General features: G+C 32.4%; 1 protein-coding gene and 1 non-coding gene across 2 annotated transcripts in view; both read right to left on the reverse strand.

Annotated features, from left to right (window-relative positions):
- Positions 1-4,325: 4,325 nt before the first annotated feature.
- Positions 4,326-4,421, reverse strand: Mir927b (microRNA mir-927b). The gene has a single exon (NR_129356.1). It is a non-coding gene; the product is annotated as a microRNA mir-927b (primary transcript).
- Positions 4,422-4,501: 80 nt separating this feature from the next.
- The window catches only part of LOC103314274 (uncharacterized protein), a 30,965-nt gene continuing 16,609 nt past the window's right edge, over positions 4,502-18,857 (reverse strand). The window contains exon 3 of the mRNA XM_008199833.3: positions 4,502-7,268. Coding sequence (XP_008198055.1) covers positions 7,156-7,268 — 113 coding nt within the window. The 3' untranslated portion in view covers positions 4,502-7,155. The remainder of the gene's footprint in view (positions 7,269-18,857) is intronic.

Below are 18,857 nucleotides of genomic sequence, written 5' to 3' on the forward strand. Positions count from 1 at the left end.
ATGACGCCCCGTATAAGCAAATTTATTACAGCGCAAGCTAACTCGCGACATCTCCTTTTTTCGCCTTAATTAAAGAATATTTCTTGCACGTCATGAAACTTTCACAAGTCTGAGCTCTTCGTCGATAATTTCACACAGTTGACACAAAAATCCCCCTAACCCCGAAGTTATCAAAATGACCGGAAATAAGGTCTTTCCGTCGTAAAATCGCAGGACATTTCCGCCAAAGGTAAATGTAGTTTTGGTGGCAGAAGTTAATTTATGGCCCCAAATAGCAAAACACACAAATGCGGATTTTCGCCGCTTCTAGAGCATTGTTTTGCGAAACAAAGACCAAATTCGCAATCAATACGGTTTACAAATTCAATGATTTGGGGTTTGGTAGGAATTTGCTTTTAATATCTACGAAGAATTGCAAAAAAATTGTAGTTTTTAATTTTTCATAAGAGAAAAGGGTTCAGATACTTAACCGTTTTCCCTCCTTTGACAATCTCCCTTTGTTGTTTTGTGTGCATCGCTTATTTTTATTCCGTTCTCAACGAGGAAATTCCAGAACGTCGTCTGTAGTTACTTCTTAAAGAGTCAATTCTTTGTAACAATGCGCTTCACTTCTCTTAACTATATATTTCATGTAGTTTGGAACGCCTGATGATAGTCGCGTTTGAGTGAAATAGTCCGAAACTAGTCACACTATTGTTTGTCTTTATGTGGGTTCCCTTCGCCAATAAACTTAACCAAATTCAATTTAATATTAATTGGGAAAACGGGACATTGTTTTATTAGGCCGTAAAGAGGTGCTTTAGTGTTGACGAGCAATTATGTTTGTATTGGGACCGAAAAAATACGCCAGAATACCAAATTACGTAAAATTTAATCATAATTATAGAGATATGTTTTAATTTCCGTATTATTTTATGTAAATATCTAATTTTTGCTTCATACATACATTTTTTTATACTATTTATACTTTATTTATTTATATTTTTATTTTACTTTATACTTTATTATATACTAAGAAAAATGATTATTTGGTATGTGCAAAAAAGGCAATAAAAATGTTACTAGATCCAAAAAGTAATTAATTCTTCCCACAAATATATTTTTACTTATTTTTATAAATACTTTTTTAATTTGGTTGTATACAAGTTGAGTTTCCTGAAAGCATATTTTTCCTGCATCTTAAAAACCAATTATCACACCGCATTCAGCATTTGCTATTAAATATTTTATACAGTCCTCCATGCACGTGAATTTTTCCACAATTTTTCTACAGTTCCTCGTATTTGGAATTAAAAAAATAGTATAATAATAATTAATTCTAAATTGCTTCGCAATAAAATGTTATTTCTTATATCATTCTAAGACAGATGATTTTTTAATATGTGCAAAAAAGGCGTTAAAAGTGTTGCTAGATATAATAGGTAATTTAATAAAAATAAAAAAATCTTACATAAATTTTTATTTGTTTTTATAAATACTGTTTTAATTTTGTTGTATACAAGCTGAGGAGTTAAAAATGTCGTTAGATCCAAAAGGTATTAAATAAAAATTAAAATTTTCTTCCCACAAATAAATTTTTATTTGTTGTATAAATACTTTTTTAATTTGTTTGTATACAAGCTGAGTTTTCTAAAAGCATATTTTTACTGCATCTTAAAAACCAATTATCACACCGAATTCAGCATTTGTTATTAAATGTTTTATACAGTCCTCCATGCACGTGAATTTTTCCACAATTTTTTTACAGTTCCTCGTATTTAAAATTAAAAAAATAATATAATAATAATTAATTATAAATCGCTTCGCAATAAAATGTTATTTCCTGTATCATTCTAAGATAGAAGATTTTTTAATATGTGCAAAAAAGGCGTTAAAAGTGTTGCTAGATATAATAGGTAATTTAATAAAAATAAAAAAATCTTACATAAATTTTTATTTGTTTTTATAAATACTGTTTTAATTTTGTTGTATATAAGCTGAGGAGTTAAAAATGTCGTTAGATCCAAAAGGTATTAAATAAAAATTAAAATTTTCTTCCCACAAATAAATTTTTATTTGTTGTATAAATACTTTTTTAATTTGTTTGTATACAAGCTGAGTTTTCTAAAAGCATATTTTTACTGCATCTTAAAAACCAATTATCACACCGAATTCAGCATTTGTTATTAAATGTTTTATACAGTCCTCCATGCACGTGAATTTTTCCACAATTTTTTTACAGTTCCTCGTATTTAAAATTAAAAAAATAATATAATAATAATTAATTATAAATCGCTTCGCAATAAAATGTTTTTTCCTGTATCATTCTAAGATAGAAGATTTTTTAATATGTGCAAAAAAGGCGTTAAAAGTGTTGCTAGATATAATAGGTAATTTAATAAAAATAAAAAAATCTTACATAAATTTTTATTTGTTTTTATAAATACTGTTTTAATTTTGTTGTATATAAGCTGAGGAGTTAAAAATGTCGCTAGATCCAAAAGGTATTAAATAAATATTAAAAATTTCTTCCCACAAATACATTTTTATTTGTTTTATAAATACTTTTTAATTTGGTTGTATACAAGCTGAGTTTCCTAAAAGCATATTTTACCGCATCTTAAAAACTAATTATCACCAAATTCAGCATTTGCTATTAAATATTTTATACTTTTTTCCATGCACGTGAATTTTTCCACAATTTTTCTACAGTTCCTCATATTTAAAATTAAAAAAAATAATGTAATAATAATTAATTATAAATCGCTTTGCAATAAAATGCTACTTCTTATATTATTCTAAGACAAATGATTTTTTAATAAGTGCAAAAAAAGTGTCGCTAGATGTAATTAGTAATTTAATAAAAATAAAAAAATCTTACATAAATTTCTATTTGTTTTTATAAAAACTGTTTTAATTTTGTTGCATACAAGCTGAAGGGTTAAAACTGTCGCTAGATCCAAAAGGTAATTAAATAATAATTAAAAAAAAATTACAGACATTATTTGTTTTTATAAATATTTTTTTAATATGGGAGCATACAATTATCACACAAAATTCAGCATTTGCCATGAAATATTTTATACTTTCTTCCATGCACGTGACTTTTTCCACAAATTTTCTACAGTTCCTTGTATTTAAAATCAAAAAATTAATATAATAATAATTAATTATAAGATGCTACACAATAAAGTGTTATTTCTTATGTTATTCTAAGACAAATTATTCTTTAAATTGATGTATTAGCTGTTTCAAACCTGTAAAAACGCCAACGTCGCATTTTACCAAATTATTTTATTAAATAAGATTGATAAAACTCATTAAAACTATAAATTACATCGGCTATTATTTTCTTATTTCCTTGAAGTGCGTGAATAATTTATAACAGCTAATTTTGAAAAAAATGCGACGTTGGCGTTTTTATAGTTTTGAAACTGCTAATACAAAAAAAGACGTTAAAAATGTCGCTACATCCAAAAGGTAAAATAAAATTTTTTTACGTATTTTTTGAGAATGACACTAGAAATAAAAAAAATCGATATTAAGTATTTTAAAATTTTTAATTAATTATTATCTATTATAAGAAATTGTAGCAGAATTTTGAAAAAAAAAATAGACAGAGAAAATGAAATATTTTGGCAAACGCTGATTTCTGCGCGATTGTAGTTTTTGAGCTACAGCAAAAATACTTTTAGTCGACTTACCGGCATTTTTATTTAATAGTAGAAAGTAATTTCCATTTCTTCGAGTTCAACAAGCACGGAACAAATAAAACTTTATGGAGGCACTGTGAAGCGTTTAGGACCATACGTTTTAAATTTACTGCAAAACGGTCTCTTTATGCTCTTACTGGTCTTGTACTTTCCATATTAAGCTCTTTTTTCGGCACTTATTGGACCTATCGGGCGATTGGCGAAAATAAATGTGCATAATTGAGGACTGTAATAAACTTCGGCGCTAAATCGCCCCGTTTAACTTAGATGAATGGGCTTCGCAACCAAAAAGCTTAATTCAGAGGGGCGATTAACGCTTATAGTTTATCGAGTTCTGAACTCAAAAATGGTGTTTTCGAAATTATGACGATTGTTGGAAACGAGTGAAACCGTCATTAGCAACTCGTGCCGTAATGTTTGGCCAATTAACCCGAATCAATCAACCCCCATTACAGCCCTCATCCAATTAGTTCCGCACTCGCAGTTCTGGCGCAACTTGACGCCGTCAGAAAAAAGGAAAACGTGGACTCGTCACAGTTGCAGTTGTTTCAATTGACCGTTTCTTATCGTTTCCAATTTCCGTTTTATGGCTTCTAGTTTCCTCTTCAGGTTTCACCTCACAATTAACTGGGCGTTTAATACTCCACCAGTTCGAGAATCCGTAAGCTCTGTGATTTTAAAGTAACAACAAAGCGTACAGATTCTAAAACCGGAAGGGCTCAAAGGGCGGTTTAGCGGCGTTTTTGCCAGAGGATTGTTTTCCAACAGGCGGGCTTTGTCCATTTGGGGGGAATGAATCAAAGTCTCGGTGGTGGTTTATGATGATTTATTTATAATAACATTTGTTGTCGTTACACAAATCGTTACAGCGTGGTACACCAAGTGACATAATTTGTACGAAAGCACTTACAAATGGGCCTAAATGACGTTTTTTCCCTTATTATATACAGTGTGCCTCTGAATCTGTGCCAGCAGTTACATAAATCTTATTTTAAATAATCAACAAGTTCTTCGCGTGTGCATGGTTTTTATTGCATAAATAAACATTTTCCGCGCCACAATATGGAATTATTTTGCATGAAATTATGGAAAACGGGAAATTGCGGGGAACTCTGCATTCGTGGATCGTCTTATAATTAGAATTTGTGATTTTTAGAATATATAGATTGTTAATTACAATTAATCAATGTTAAGCTTACCTATACTTACGTTACAAATTTTATTAATTCCATTTTTTAGATGAACTTTTTATTAACGAATATGTCAAGTACTAGAACCCTAATTACGATATTAATTCTATAGTAAAACATCATACGGTAGCGGTTTTCAGTTTTCCCGACACCTTTCTTTTGTGAAAGTTTCGTTTCAGGAGAACTGAAAAAATTCTCGTGGATTAGTTTAAAAGTGCTGAGACTGGCCCCGATGCTGTTTGAAAATTGATGTGTGATATTCTTGTACGATTCGTTCGTCTTTTGAGTACAGGCGGAGTCTTGCGAATTGCTAAATGTTGTGCCATATACACAAGGCGAGTGTTTTTATAAAAGTTTTCTTCTGAAAGCCCTTTACTAAGAACTAAACTTGAACCTAAAGCCGTTTACGTTATCACATGCCACGTTTTTATTTAGGTACTGAATCACTAAAAATTGAAAGTTTGTTAGGCAATTTTATGTTTTATTCTTTGGCGTAATAAAAATAACATGGTAATTAAAATAAACGTGAGGGAATTTTTGTAATTGGATGACTGGTTTTGGAGATTATTGTTTTTAAACTTAGGAATAATTTACGTCGCACTCAGTTTTGCTTAAGAGGTGTCTTTAAAAAAAAAATGGAAAACATATGTTTAAGTTTTTCGAGCAAAAATTAAAATAGTATTAAAATTTAGCCGAATTGTTTGTTCTAACAAGGGGTTTATTTTTTTAAGGGATTTTGAGAAAATCTTATTTAAAATTGTGAAATTGGCTTTTTTTGGCTGCTTTTGTGCATTTTTATTAGCACTTTTCTTTTTAGAAGGAAGTCAAAAGTAAGACGTGGAAAAATGTAATTTTACAAAAAAGTTGAATCGATAGAATCAAACAGATTTCATATTTAGGTTCTACATAAGTAGTGAATAAGAAATAGGGAAATGCAAATAAAAATTAGCCAAGAAACATTTCCAACATTTTTAATGCGACTTTCTCAAAATCCCTCCAGTCGAAATTAATACCGCTTGTAATTTTGCTTTGAATACTTTAAAAATGTAAGGTACGTGTCATTTTTTGTTTAAAAGAGAAAAAAAGAATATAATTTGTTGGATATTATTGTACGTTGTAAATTTCAATTTTGGTGGATGCGCCGGGATAGAAAATTTATTCCTAGTTTAATCAATAAATTTTTATTTCAGTAGTGCAAAGTATTTACAAAAAGATCAGCTGATTATTTTGTTTGTTGTCCCACTAAAACATTTTGCTATGTTTTTCAACGTTTTTTTTAAATATTTTTTGTAAAGCGTGTTAACAATAAAGCTCACCTTGTAGATATTAACATTTTACGTAGAAACTACGTAAAAAGGTTTTTCTTTAAATTTTGGGTTTGAAAATGTGCAAAAGAGTCGATTTATTTTATTGCAACCGAAAATTGATTGTCTTCCCAAAAGTATTTTCATTAGCACTTTACTTTTTAGAAAAAGTCAAAAGTATGACTTGGCAAAATGTGATTATACAAAAAGTACAATCGACAGCAACAGACAGGTTTTATATTTGGATTCTGCATAAGTAGCGAATAGAAAATAGGAAAAAAAATTGCTAAAAAAACATTTTCCAATTTTTTTTTCAAATTCTCCAGTCAAAATTAAAACAGTTTTTAAATTTGTTTTGAATACTTTAAAAATGTAAGATCCTCAAGGTAATCATACATCATTTTTTGTTTACAGAAGAGAAAAAAAATAAAAAATTTAAAATTCAATTTTGGTGGATGCGCCGGGATAGAAAATTAATTTTTGTGTTCAATACATTAATTCAATAAATTTTTATTTCAATAACGCAAAATAATTACTAAACGATCAAGTGATTATTTGTTAAAACATTTTGCTACATTTTTCAACGTTTTTTTAAATATTTTTTTAAACGTCTTAACAATGAAGCTCACCTTGTAGATATTGACATTTTACGTAGAAATTACGTAAAAGAACGATATTTTTTTAAATCCTGGGTTTGAAAAAGTGCAAAAGAGTCGATTTTTTGTCATTGCAACCGAAAATTGATTGTCTCTCCGAGGCATTTAGCTTCTGCAAGACCCAGCCTGTCCACGTCCCGACAGCATCCCAGGCCACGATTAACATCTCAATTTCGCGCGCGCGTGTCTATGTGATCCAATGAATTCGAAATGGAGAAAAAAACACTCTTATGAACGAGGAAGACTATAGAAAACGATTTAGAATATCATTCAGGAATGTGCTTATCATATATGTTGAATCTTCGACTGTTCCTCAGTGGATCACAAGAGTTGTCAAGATCACCATCACCAATAAACTGGATGACTTCATGAAGGCCCCGTTGCAGCCGGGTTCTGTACAGCAGAACGTCTTGGTGCCCCAGTTCTCTGCAAAAAAGCAAAAATGATTATGTGACAGGTTCAATACCAAAAGTGTTTGTTCAGGAATTGGCTCGGTTTGCATGAACCGGTTGCCAACTTTTCAATTGATATTTTACTACAGAGAATCATTTTTTGCAAACTGGAATAAACTAGGAAAGTTTTCTATTAAGTATTAAAAAATCCTCGGACAGGAGCAAGATTTATCGAGCGCTTGCCCATTGTGCTTCCTGACATGGACTTTCAAAAGAACTCAACAATTGATACTTGATACGGAATTTATTGCCTTGAGCCGTCCCGGCACCTTTAATTATTAATAATCTGTTTACAGAGCGAATTTTACGACCCAATTACGAGTTTAATTCTCTTGGAAAAACTTTCATTGTGAAGTGGAGTTAAAGCTCGTCCTCTTATCCTCGCAATTTATTTGTCCTTCGAACTAAGTAAATTCGTGTTCATCGATTTTGCTTTAGACCACTTTAAAACGGTTCCTACTATTCCGACACGTACGCCCTTAAAAAAAGGATAATAAATGCGCCCAAAATAAAGCACAGCTGTGTTTTATCGATGTGCAAAATAAAACTGCGTTTGTCCCGAACAAAGCAACGACGAGACTCCTAAAATTCCGTATTTATGGGGTTTTGCACCTAATGTTGTTACTTTTAACGGCAGAGCCTGGAGTTAATTGGGGGCGGAAGGCCCAAATCTTTTTTATATTGGTACTTATTCCGGCAGAGGAGTGGTTTCAAGAAACGATAACAGCAAGGCGTAAACCGGAAAGGTACAAAGGGATGATTTAAATGAGGTTTGCTCAAAAAGGGTTGTTTCCAAACAAGTGAGCTTTGTCTCGATTTGTGTATTTAGGGGGAAATGTGAGTCAGTCTTTGTGGCGGTTTCGTGATGATTTATTTATAATAACACCAATTTGGTGCGATTATACAAATCGTAACTGAGCGCTTGGTGAAAATTTTATTTCGGGTAAAGCACAGAAAAATCCCCTGCATTATTTACCAATTTATTTGGGAAGTGCCCACGTAAAAAACGCATTGAGTGATATTTTTGGTATATTTTAACGATGTATCTGATCAAAAAAATTTGTTTGTGCGTATTTACGCAGTTAAGTGTTATTTTTAAGTGAGATTATTGAATTAATGATAAAAATTCAGACTTGAAATAATTTACTAAAGTTAAAAAGTTTTCTTAATAAAACGTACAATAAAAATTGGATTCTTTTGTTCACCTTTTTTTTTACACCCTGTATTTTTGGTTTCGCTGTTGTATGATTTGTCTTTGAAATTCAAATTTGTTCAAAACTGCATGGCCACAGTTATAAAAGAGGGAGCCAAGATTATAAAACAGCGAGTTTGTTACCGGAATGTGACAATAGAGAATTGAAATGATTGTTTTGGTAATAAAAAGAGCCATCAAAGTCGGCAAAGATAATATAAAGAAGGAAGAAACACGTAAGAAATTCAAAATCTGCTATTGTTTCAAGCGCCTATTACGCCGAGTTTAAGAAACGTAATAATAATTTGGACAAACGCATGCTGAAGCGATCGTAACAATTAGCCCTGGCAGTGTGCAATTAAACGAAAAACCCTCCAAACATACAAATCAATTTGGAAAAATTCCCGAAATTCTCTCGGTGATTACGCTTGTCATTCCCGAAACTTTCCTTCGTTGTTATTTCGATCACTAGCCCGCCCTTCGGATAATTGTTTTATCCCGGCGACCGCTTAATTTCCACATCAGTAAAAAGCGGAAAACAGCGATCGACGGGCATCGATTCCGGTATTTACGTCCTCTCCGGTTGCCAAAACCGCTTACATTATGCTCGCCGTTGTAATTGCCCCTCTTAATGGCCCCATGATCGACGAGCGGATAATTCGCAGAAAAATCCCGGATTCAGCGGCGTTTCGGTACGTGTGTTGAAAGAACAATAAGCCGCAGCCAATTACAGCGATATAACCGGGCTAAGGTTAAGGGCCGTTTTGGACGTAGGTGCGATTTACACGTAATCGGACCGAACGACATCAGAACTGACAACACCTCTTGGTATGCAGCAGAGGGGCCAAATAAAAAGTAAGGCGGGATCATCTTGCGGCGACCGGAATAACGGAGCGGATCGACCCGACATGGGGCAGCTGGTACATAATGAATGGCGGCTGTGGGACCATCACCAGGCCCAAAGTGATTATTGGCAAAAAATTACCGGACGTCTGTACATCTGGAGGGAAATTAACGCAGGGCCCGGGGGCGGAAGCAATGACTTTTGTTGTAGAGAACATTCAATAAATTACAGACACAAATGCTTAAGTAGTTAATATAAAACTGTTCACCATAAATAATGGCTACGCTAAATTTAGGAAAAAAAAATTAAATTTTTTATTCTTGTGAAAAGTTGATATATTATGTAAAATGAGCCGTAGAATTCAATGGAACAAACCGCATTGCTCTACGACTTTTAGTTTTTGGGTTATGAATTTTTTTAATGAATAAAATTTTTCACTATGACAAATGGCTACCCTAAATTTAGGCAAAAAATTTTAAATTTTTAATTATTGTGAAAAATTGATATAATATGTAAAATGAGCCGAAGAATTCAATGGAACAAACCGCAATGCTCTACGACTTTTAGTTTTTGAGTTATGAATTTTTTTAATGAATAAAATTTTTCACTATGACAAATGGCTACCCTAAATTTAGGCAAAAAATTTTAAATTTTTAATTATTGTGAAAAATTGATATAATATGTAAAATGAGCCGAAGAATTCAATGGAACAAACCGCAATGCTCTACGACTTTTAGTTTTTGAGTTATGAATTTTTTTAATGAATAAAATTTTTCACTATGACAAATGGCTACCCTAAATTTAGGCAAAAAATTTTAAATTTTTAATTATTGTGAAAAATTGATATAATATGTAAAATGAGCCGAAGAATTCAATGGAACAAACCGCAATGCTCTACGACTTTTAGTTTTTTTTTTATGAATTTTTTTAGTGAAAAACTTTGATCGCCTCTGTAGCCGGAACCGTTGCTCGGAGCGGCTCCGGGTTTAGACGAAAAAATAGCTAAAATTAAGCGCTATCAGATGGATTTTTGTTCGTTGCTCTAAGTCTTACAGTTTCCGAGAAAAACGCAAAAAAAGGTTTCCATTTTCACTTTTTTTCAATTTTCAATCGCCAATTACGGCGAAACTATTAAAGATATCGAGAAACGGAAAAATGGAGGACAACCGGAATAAAAAACTCTACAAAATGGCATAGGACTCAAGGCGATGTCTCGCAAAAAAATTTTCAATTTTCAAACGCCGATTACGGCCAAACTAAAAGAGCTAGGAGAAAACTGTTTGTTCCATCGTAAAGAGCACATCAAAATCTATAAGATAGAGTAGGTTTCATTTGATTTTGAGACACTTTAAAAATTGACCGATTTTAAGGGGGGGGTGTTAACTTTTTTCAATTTTTTTTTATTTTCTTATTTACGGCTTAACTATTCTAAAAAATAGAACAGTTTTGATCCATACCTATGCAAAATGATCCGGGGATTCGATTGGCATCGAGAAAATTGCCAAATTCCCGATAGTTTTTTAGTTATGAATTTTTTAAAATTTTACCAATTTTTGCATTTAGCAGCAATTTACTCGAAAACTATTAGTCGGAGAACAATAATCTTTTTTGAAAAAAATATATAATTTAAAGAGCTTTCCAACGATAATACACTTCATGGGGTTATCTCTAATAGTTCCGGAGCTATTGCTCGAGAAATATTCCGGGTACCAAAAACCGACAAACACTGCGACGAAAATTGAAAAAATCAAACATCAAAAAATCGAATATTTGGACTTTTTGTGGACTTTTAACAACTTTTGTGGGTTGTTAAGACATGTAGAAGTTCATAAAAATTTTGTGGAGTTAGTTTAAAAAAAATTTTTTTTTTCACCCCTTTGAAGATAAGTGTTATTATTACTCAGGTAATTTGAGCAAAAAAATTGAAAATTTTAAATCTCGTGAAAACTTGGTATAACACAGAAAATGAACCGCTGAATTCAATGGAACAAACCGCATTGCTCTACGACTTTTAGTTTTTGAGTTATGAATTTTTTTAATGAATAAAATTTTTCACTATGACAAATGGCTACCCTAAATTTAGGCAAAAAATTTTAAATTTTTAATTCTTGTGAAAAATTTATATAATATGTAAAATGAGCCGAAGAATTCAATGGAACAAACCGCATTGCTCTACGACTTTTAGTTTTTGAGTTATGAATTTTTTTAATGAATAAAATTTTTCACTATGACAAATGGCTACCCTAAATTTAGGCAAAAAATTTTAAATTTTTAATTCTTGTGAAAAATTTATATAATATGTAAAATGAGCCGAAGAATTCAATGGAACAAACCGCATTGCTCTACGACTTTTAGTTTTTGAGTTATGAATTTTTTTAATGAATAAAATTTTTCACTATGACAAATGGCTACCCTAAATTTAGGCAAAAAATTTTAAATTTTTAATTCTTGTGAAAAATTTATATAATATGTAAAATGAGCCGAAGAATTCAATGGAACAAACCGCATTGCTCTACGACTTTTAGTTTTTGAGTTATGAATTTTTTTAATGAATAAAATTTTTCACTATGACAAATGGCTACCCTAAATTTAGGCAAAAAATTTTAAATTTTTAATTCTTGTGAAAAATTTATATAATATGTAAAATGAGCCGAAGAATTCAATGGAACAAACCGCATTGCTCTACGACTTTTAGTTTTTGAGTTATGAATTTTTTTAATGAATAAAATTTTTCACTATGACAAATGGCTACCCTAAATTTAGGCAAAAAATTTTAAATTTTTAATTATTGTGAAAAATTGATATAATATGTAAAATGAGCCGAAGAATTCAATGGAACAAACCGCAATGCTCTACGACTTTTAGTTTTTTTTTTATGAATTTTTTTAGTGAAAAACTTTGATCGCCTCTGTAGCCGGAACCGTTGCTCGGAGCGGCTCCGGGTTTAGACGAAAAAATAGCTAAAATTAAGCGCTATCAGATGGATTTTTGTTCGTTGCTCTAAGTCTTACAGTTTCCGAGAAAAACGCAAAAAAAGGTTTCCATTTTCACTTTTTTTCAATTTTCAATCGCCAATTACGGCGAAACTATTAAAGATATCGAGAAACGGAAAAATGGAGGACAACCGGAATAAAAAACTCTACAAAATGGCATAGGACTCAAGGCGATGTCTCGCAAAAAAAATTTTCAATTTTCAAACGCCGATTACGGCCAAACTAAAAGAGCTAGAAGAAAACGGTTTGTTCCATCGTAAAGAGCACATCAAAATCTATAAGATAGAACAGGTTTCATTTGATTTTGAGACACTTTAAAAATTGACCGATTTTAAGGGGGGGGTGTTAACTTTTTTTATTTTTTTTTTATTTTCTTATTTACGGCTAAACTATTCTAAAAAGTGGAACTGTTTTGATCCAAATTCATGCAAAATGATCCGGGGAATCGATTGGCATCGAGAAAATTGCAATAGTTTTTTAGTTATGAATTTTTTTAAATTTTACCAATTTTTGCATTTAGCAGCAATTTGCTCGAAAACTATTAGTCGGAGAACAATAATCTTTTTTGAAAAAAATAGATAATTTAAAGAGCTTTCCAACGATAATACACTTCATGGGGTTATCTCTAATAGTTCCGGAGCTATTACTCGTGAAATGTTCCAGGTACCAAAAACCGACAAAAACTGCGACGAAAATTGAAAAAATCAAACGTCAAAAAATCGAACATTTGGACTTTTTGTGGACTTTTAACAACTTTTGTGGGTTGTGAAGACATGTAGAAGTTCATATAAATTTTGTGGAGTTAGTTTAAAAAAAAATTTTTTTTTACCTCTTTGAAGATAATATATGAAGATACTCAGGAAATTTGAGCAAAAAAGTTGAAAATTTTAAATCTTGTGAAAACTTGGTATAATACAGAAAATGAACCGCTGAATTCAATGGAACAAACCGCATTGCTCTACGACTTTTAGTTTTTGAGTTATGAATTTTTTTAATGAATAAAATTTTTCACTATGACAAATGGCTACCCTAAATTTAGGCAAAAAATTTTAAATTTTAAATCTCGTGAAAACTTGGTATAATACAGAAAATGAACCGCTGAATTCAATGGAACAAACCGCATTGCTCTACGACTTTTAGTTTTTGAGTTATGAATTTTTTTAATGAATAAAATTTTTCACTATGACAAATGGCTACCCTAAATTTAGGCAAAAAATTTTAAATTTTTAATTCTTGTGAAAAATTGATATAATATGTAAAATGAGCCGGGGAATTCAATGGAACAAACCGCAATGCTCTACGACTTTTAGTTTTTTTTTTATAAATTTTTTTAGTGAAAAACTTTGATCGCCTCTGTAGCCGGAACCGTTGCTCGGAGCGGCTCCGGGTTTAGACGAAAAAATAGCTAAAATTAAGCGCTATCAGATGGATTTTTATTCGTTGCTCTAAGTCTTACAGTTTCCGAGAAAAACGCAAAAAAAGGTTTCCATTTTCACTTTTTTTCAATTTTCAATCGCCAATTACGGCGAAACTATTAAAGATATCGAGAAACGGAAAAATGGAGAATAACCGGAATAAAAAACTCTACAAAATCGCATAGGACTCAAGGCCATATCTCGCAAAAAATTTTTCAATTTTCAAACGCCGATTACAGCCAAACTAAAAGAGCTAGAAGAAAACGGTTTGTTCCATCGTAAAGAGCACATCAAAATCTATAAAATAGAACAGGTTTCATTTGATTTTGAGACACTTTAAAAATTGACCGATTTTAAGGGGGGGGGTGCTAACTTTTTTTAAATTTTTTTTATTTTCTTATTTACGGCTAAACTATTCTAAAAAGTGGAACTGTTTTGATCCACACCCATGCAAAATGATCCGGGGAATCGATTGGCATCGAGAAAATTGCCAAATTCCCAGTAGTTTTTTAGTTATGAATTTTTTTAAATTTTACCAATTTTTGCATTTAGCAGTAATTTGCTCGGAAACTATTAGTCGGAGAACAATAATCTTTTTTGAAAAAAATAGATAATCTAAAGAGCTTTCCAACGATAATACACCTCATGGGGTTATCTCTAACAGTTCCGGAGCTATTGCTCGTGAAATGTTCCGGGTACCAAAAACCGACAAAACTGCGACGAAAATTGAAAAAAGCAAACATCAAAAAATCGAACATTTGGACTTTCTGTGGACTTTTAACAATTTTTGTGGGTTGTTAAGACATGTAGAAGTTCATATAAATTTTGTGGAGTTAGTTTAAAAATTTTTTTTTTTTTACCTCTTTGAAAATAGTTATTACTCAGGAAATTTGAGCAAAAAAATTGAAAATTTTAAATCTCGTGAAAACTTGGTATAATACAGATAATGAATCGCTGAATTCAATGGAACAAACCGCATTGCTCTACGACTTTTAGTTTTTGAGTTATGAATTTTTTTAATGAATAAAATTTTTCACAATGACAAATGGCTACCCTAAATTTAGGCAAAAAATTTTAAATTTTTAATTCTTGTAAAAAATTGATATAATGTATAAAATGAGCCGTAGAATTCAATGGAACAAACCGCAATGCTCTACGACTTTTAGTTTTTTTTTTAATGATTTTTTTTAGTGCTAAACTTTGATCGCCTCTGTAGCCGGAACCGTTGCCCGGAGCGGCCCCGGGTTTGATCGAAAAAATAGAGAAAATTAAGCGCTATCAGATGGATTTTTGCTCGTTGCTCTAAGTCTTTTAGTTTACGAGAAAAACGCAAAAAAAGGTTTCCATTTTCACTTTTTTTCAATTTTCAATCGCCAATTACGGCGAAACTATTAAAGATATCGAGAAACGGAAAAATGGAGAATAACCGGAATAAAAAACTCTACAAAATCGCATAGGACTCAAGGCCATATCTCGCAAAAAATTTTTCAATTTTCAAACGCCGATTACGGCCAAACTAAAAGAGCTAGAAGAAAACGGTTTGTTCCATCGTAAAGAGCACATCAAAATCTATAAGATAGAAGAGGTTTCATTTGATTTTGAGACACTTTAAAAATTGACCGATTTTAAGGGGGGGGTGTTAACTTTTTTTTAATTTTTTTTATTTTCTCATTTACGGCTAAACTATTCTAAAAAGTGGAACTGTTTTGATCCACACCCATACAAAATGATCCGGGGAATCGATTGGCATCGAGAAAATTGCCAAATTCCCAGTAGTTTTTTAGTTATGAATTTTATTAAATTTTACCAATTTTGGATTTAGCAGCAATTTGCTCGAAAACTATTAGTCGGAGAACAATAATCTTTTTTGAAAAAAAATAGATAATCTAAAGAGCTTTCCAACGATAATACACTTCATGGGGTTATCTCTAATAGATCCGGAGCTATTGCTCGTGAAATGTTCCGGGTACCAAAAACCGACAAAAACTGCGACGAAAATTGAAAAAATCAAACATCAAAAAATAGAACATTTGGACTTTTTGTGGACTTTTAACAACTTTTGTAGGTTGTTAAGACATGTAGAAGTTCATATAAATTTTGTGGAGTTAGTTTAAAAAAAATTTTTTTTCACCTCTTTGAAGATAAGTGTTATTTATTACTCAGTAAATTTGAGCAAAAAAATTGAAAATTTTAAATCTCGTGAAAACTTGGTATAATACAGAAAATGAACCGCTGAATAACTGAAATATAAGATAGATATGAAATTTTACTTAGTTTGGAACAAGATATTCCGGTCATGACAGGCCGTACAAACAACTCTTGGTACGAATCAGTAATTTTTCTAATGTGGAATGTGGGGCATGTTTAGTTCCCAACTTCTTGGCTAACGATCTTTACTACGTAGTATTTCCGTTGCCAGATTAATTAAACTACATAAACATGGTGTTTCTTACAACTGTAATACTACTCGTAGAAACAGTAATTTGCTTTGCCCTTCTCTAATGCCGTTTATAATAGTTCTCTTAACTTGGGTATAAAACTCTATAACAGATTACTCTACGCACCGAAGCATGAGTAGAGGCTTGGCAGGTTTCCTAGAAAGTGTAAAGACTCGCTCTTTGTGTAACACTTTTTGCACTAGATCGTAATTTATAAGTGTTACCTTCTTCACCCGAATTTTACTTTTAAGTAAATAATGGTAAAAAATGAAAAAAGGGTTATTTGACGAGCAGATGCTAGTTTGTGAGTGCAGACGTCTAGCTGAAACACTTCCAGACATCATTTTAAAATGAAAGTTCGTAGGAGTTTCCTCAAGGGGATTCGTTTTTTTTTCGCATTGTCCACTTATTTGTTAAAAATGTAAAACTCCGCTTTTATGAATTTAGCAAAAAGGCCAGGTTTTGTAATAAACTGATTGAAATGAAAAAATTGTCAATTTGTAATTTAATTCTTTGATTAAAGTGGTTTCCCTTTGAGTATTTGAATTTCTAATTAGTGCATCCCTGATCAGGGCCACCATTCATCATTTTCTCTATGCAAACCTTGGGTAAACATTTGCCCGAAGTTCATTACGGGAATTGTGGCAGTTTGCACCTGCATGCTAGATAAAACTTTCTTTGGCAATACAAACTTGGCTGATTTAAGCTGGGAACGTGGAAAATCTGCCTCGTCTTTTTCGTTTTTTGGTTCAGGCATTGTTGCGCAAACCCTTTTGGGTAATAAGCTGCAATTATGTGAAGTTCCCGTTAAAAAGCAATCCCGCTATCACGTGTTCAGTGTCGGCTTTGCCAGCATTGCGGATTTGCGCCGTGAGAAATGGCCCCTTAAGCAGTAGATAAACGCCACCCACTTAATAATACACTTTCGGTTCAGTTTCAGAACTGAAACAGTTCGGATGATGAATGTCTTTTTTCATGTCCTGATCTGTGCGAGACCTAATCGATCACATCCGACAACGCCACCATCTGTCGGCTGGCACTGATTGCAGATGTCCTCCGTGTTAACACAAACTGAATATGAAATCTGCACGTCTTAGACCAGCAGATTCAAATTAATTCGATTTGATTAATGGACGGGCTTCGAAAACGCTGAATCGGACCAAATCAGGATTTTGTTATTGTTTCGGGACGCTCGCAAGGCTCTGCTTAAAAGCAAAGCAAAAAATTAGATTTATGGATTTAATGCGTGTGGCAGAAAAAAGAAACACAGATCACGCCGAGATGAGAAAATACGGACGGTTCAGGCCGCCGTTTGTAATAATTGACAAAACAGGTAAAAAGCAGCGAACGAGATAATGCAAGTTTTCGAAATACACCAAAAACACGCATTTGCTTACAATTTAATAAAACACGGGAAGATTCATGAATGTGTACCAACCCCGGGCACATTATTGAAAAAGCTAGTGCTGATAAAATCTCGGGATCCTTCGCAAACATCCTTTCAAAAGTCGAAACTTGGGCGAGAATAAGATAAGACTTTCGATTGCATTAATTCCGCATTCGACAAAACCGGGCAAAGCTTCTCCACGCCCAACTTCCACCATCAATTATGAAATTAGTCAACTACGTGTGAAATAAGAGCCGCGGATTAATCATCCTCTGTCACGATCCCGAAATCAAAAATCCCGTCACGTAAACAGGCCCACCTGACTCTCCTCAGTAGGTTATTAGGCCTCAAAGGCCCAGATGAGTTCCGGAGAGGTCGCATTATTCAACGTCAAATCTGGCCACCTTCATCACTCCACTTTATTCGGATGCATTAATTAAGTCATTCATCAATGACGGACCACGCGAAATTAAACAAACCGTCAACAAAAATAAATTAGATGATAAAAATTTTTCAATTTTCAAACGCCGATTACGACCAAACTAAAAGAGCTAGGAGAAAACGCTTTTTTAGATCGGAAAGAGCACATCAAAATCTATAAGATAGAATCGGTTTTATTTGATTTTGAGACACTTTAAAAATTGGCCGATTTTAAGGGGGGGGTGTTAACTTTTTTTTAATTTTTTTTATTTTCTTATTTACGGCTAAATTATTCTAAAAAGTGGAACTGTTTTGATCCAAACCTATGCAAAATGATCCGGGGAATCGATTGCCATCGAGAAAATTGTCAAATTCCCAATAGTTTTTTAGTTATGAATTTTTTAAAATCTTACCAATTTTTGCATTTGTTTCCAATTTGCTCGAAAACTATTAGTCGGAGAACAATAATTTTTTTTTAAACAAACCGTCAACAAAAATAAATTAGATGATAAAATAACGCACACTGTTGAATAAAAACACACGAAACCAGTCCAAAAATCAAATTAAAGCAAAAAATCTGATTTTCCTGAGAAATTACTTAGGAATTAATGAGTGACTGGCGACCACAAGGGCGGGAAATTAAACAAAACTGCCTAAAAAATTAAATTAGGTGAGAGACAAGTCGGGGCAAAATGGCGCGCATTCGCCGAAATGATATTGTCCTGAGCTGTCGCAAGAAAACGGGATGTTGCGATTTAGCTCCGGCCATTAATCAAGGTGGATACGGGGTAGCTTCTCGGAGGGGTTTAGACGGACGATTAATTATAAAATGATTGAGAAAGGGACAATGTGCTGCTGCGCCAAGTGGGACACA

The sequence above is a fragment of the Tribolium castaneum genome, chromosome 2 (assembly GCF_031307605.1).
Source record: "Tribolium castaneum strain GA2 chromosome 2, icTriCast1.1, whole genome shotgun sequence".
NCBI classification, from domain to species: domain Eukaryota; kingdom Metazoa; phylum Arthropoda; class Insecta; order Coleoptera; family Tenebrionidae; genus Tribolium; species Tribolium castaneum.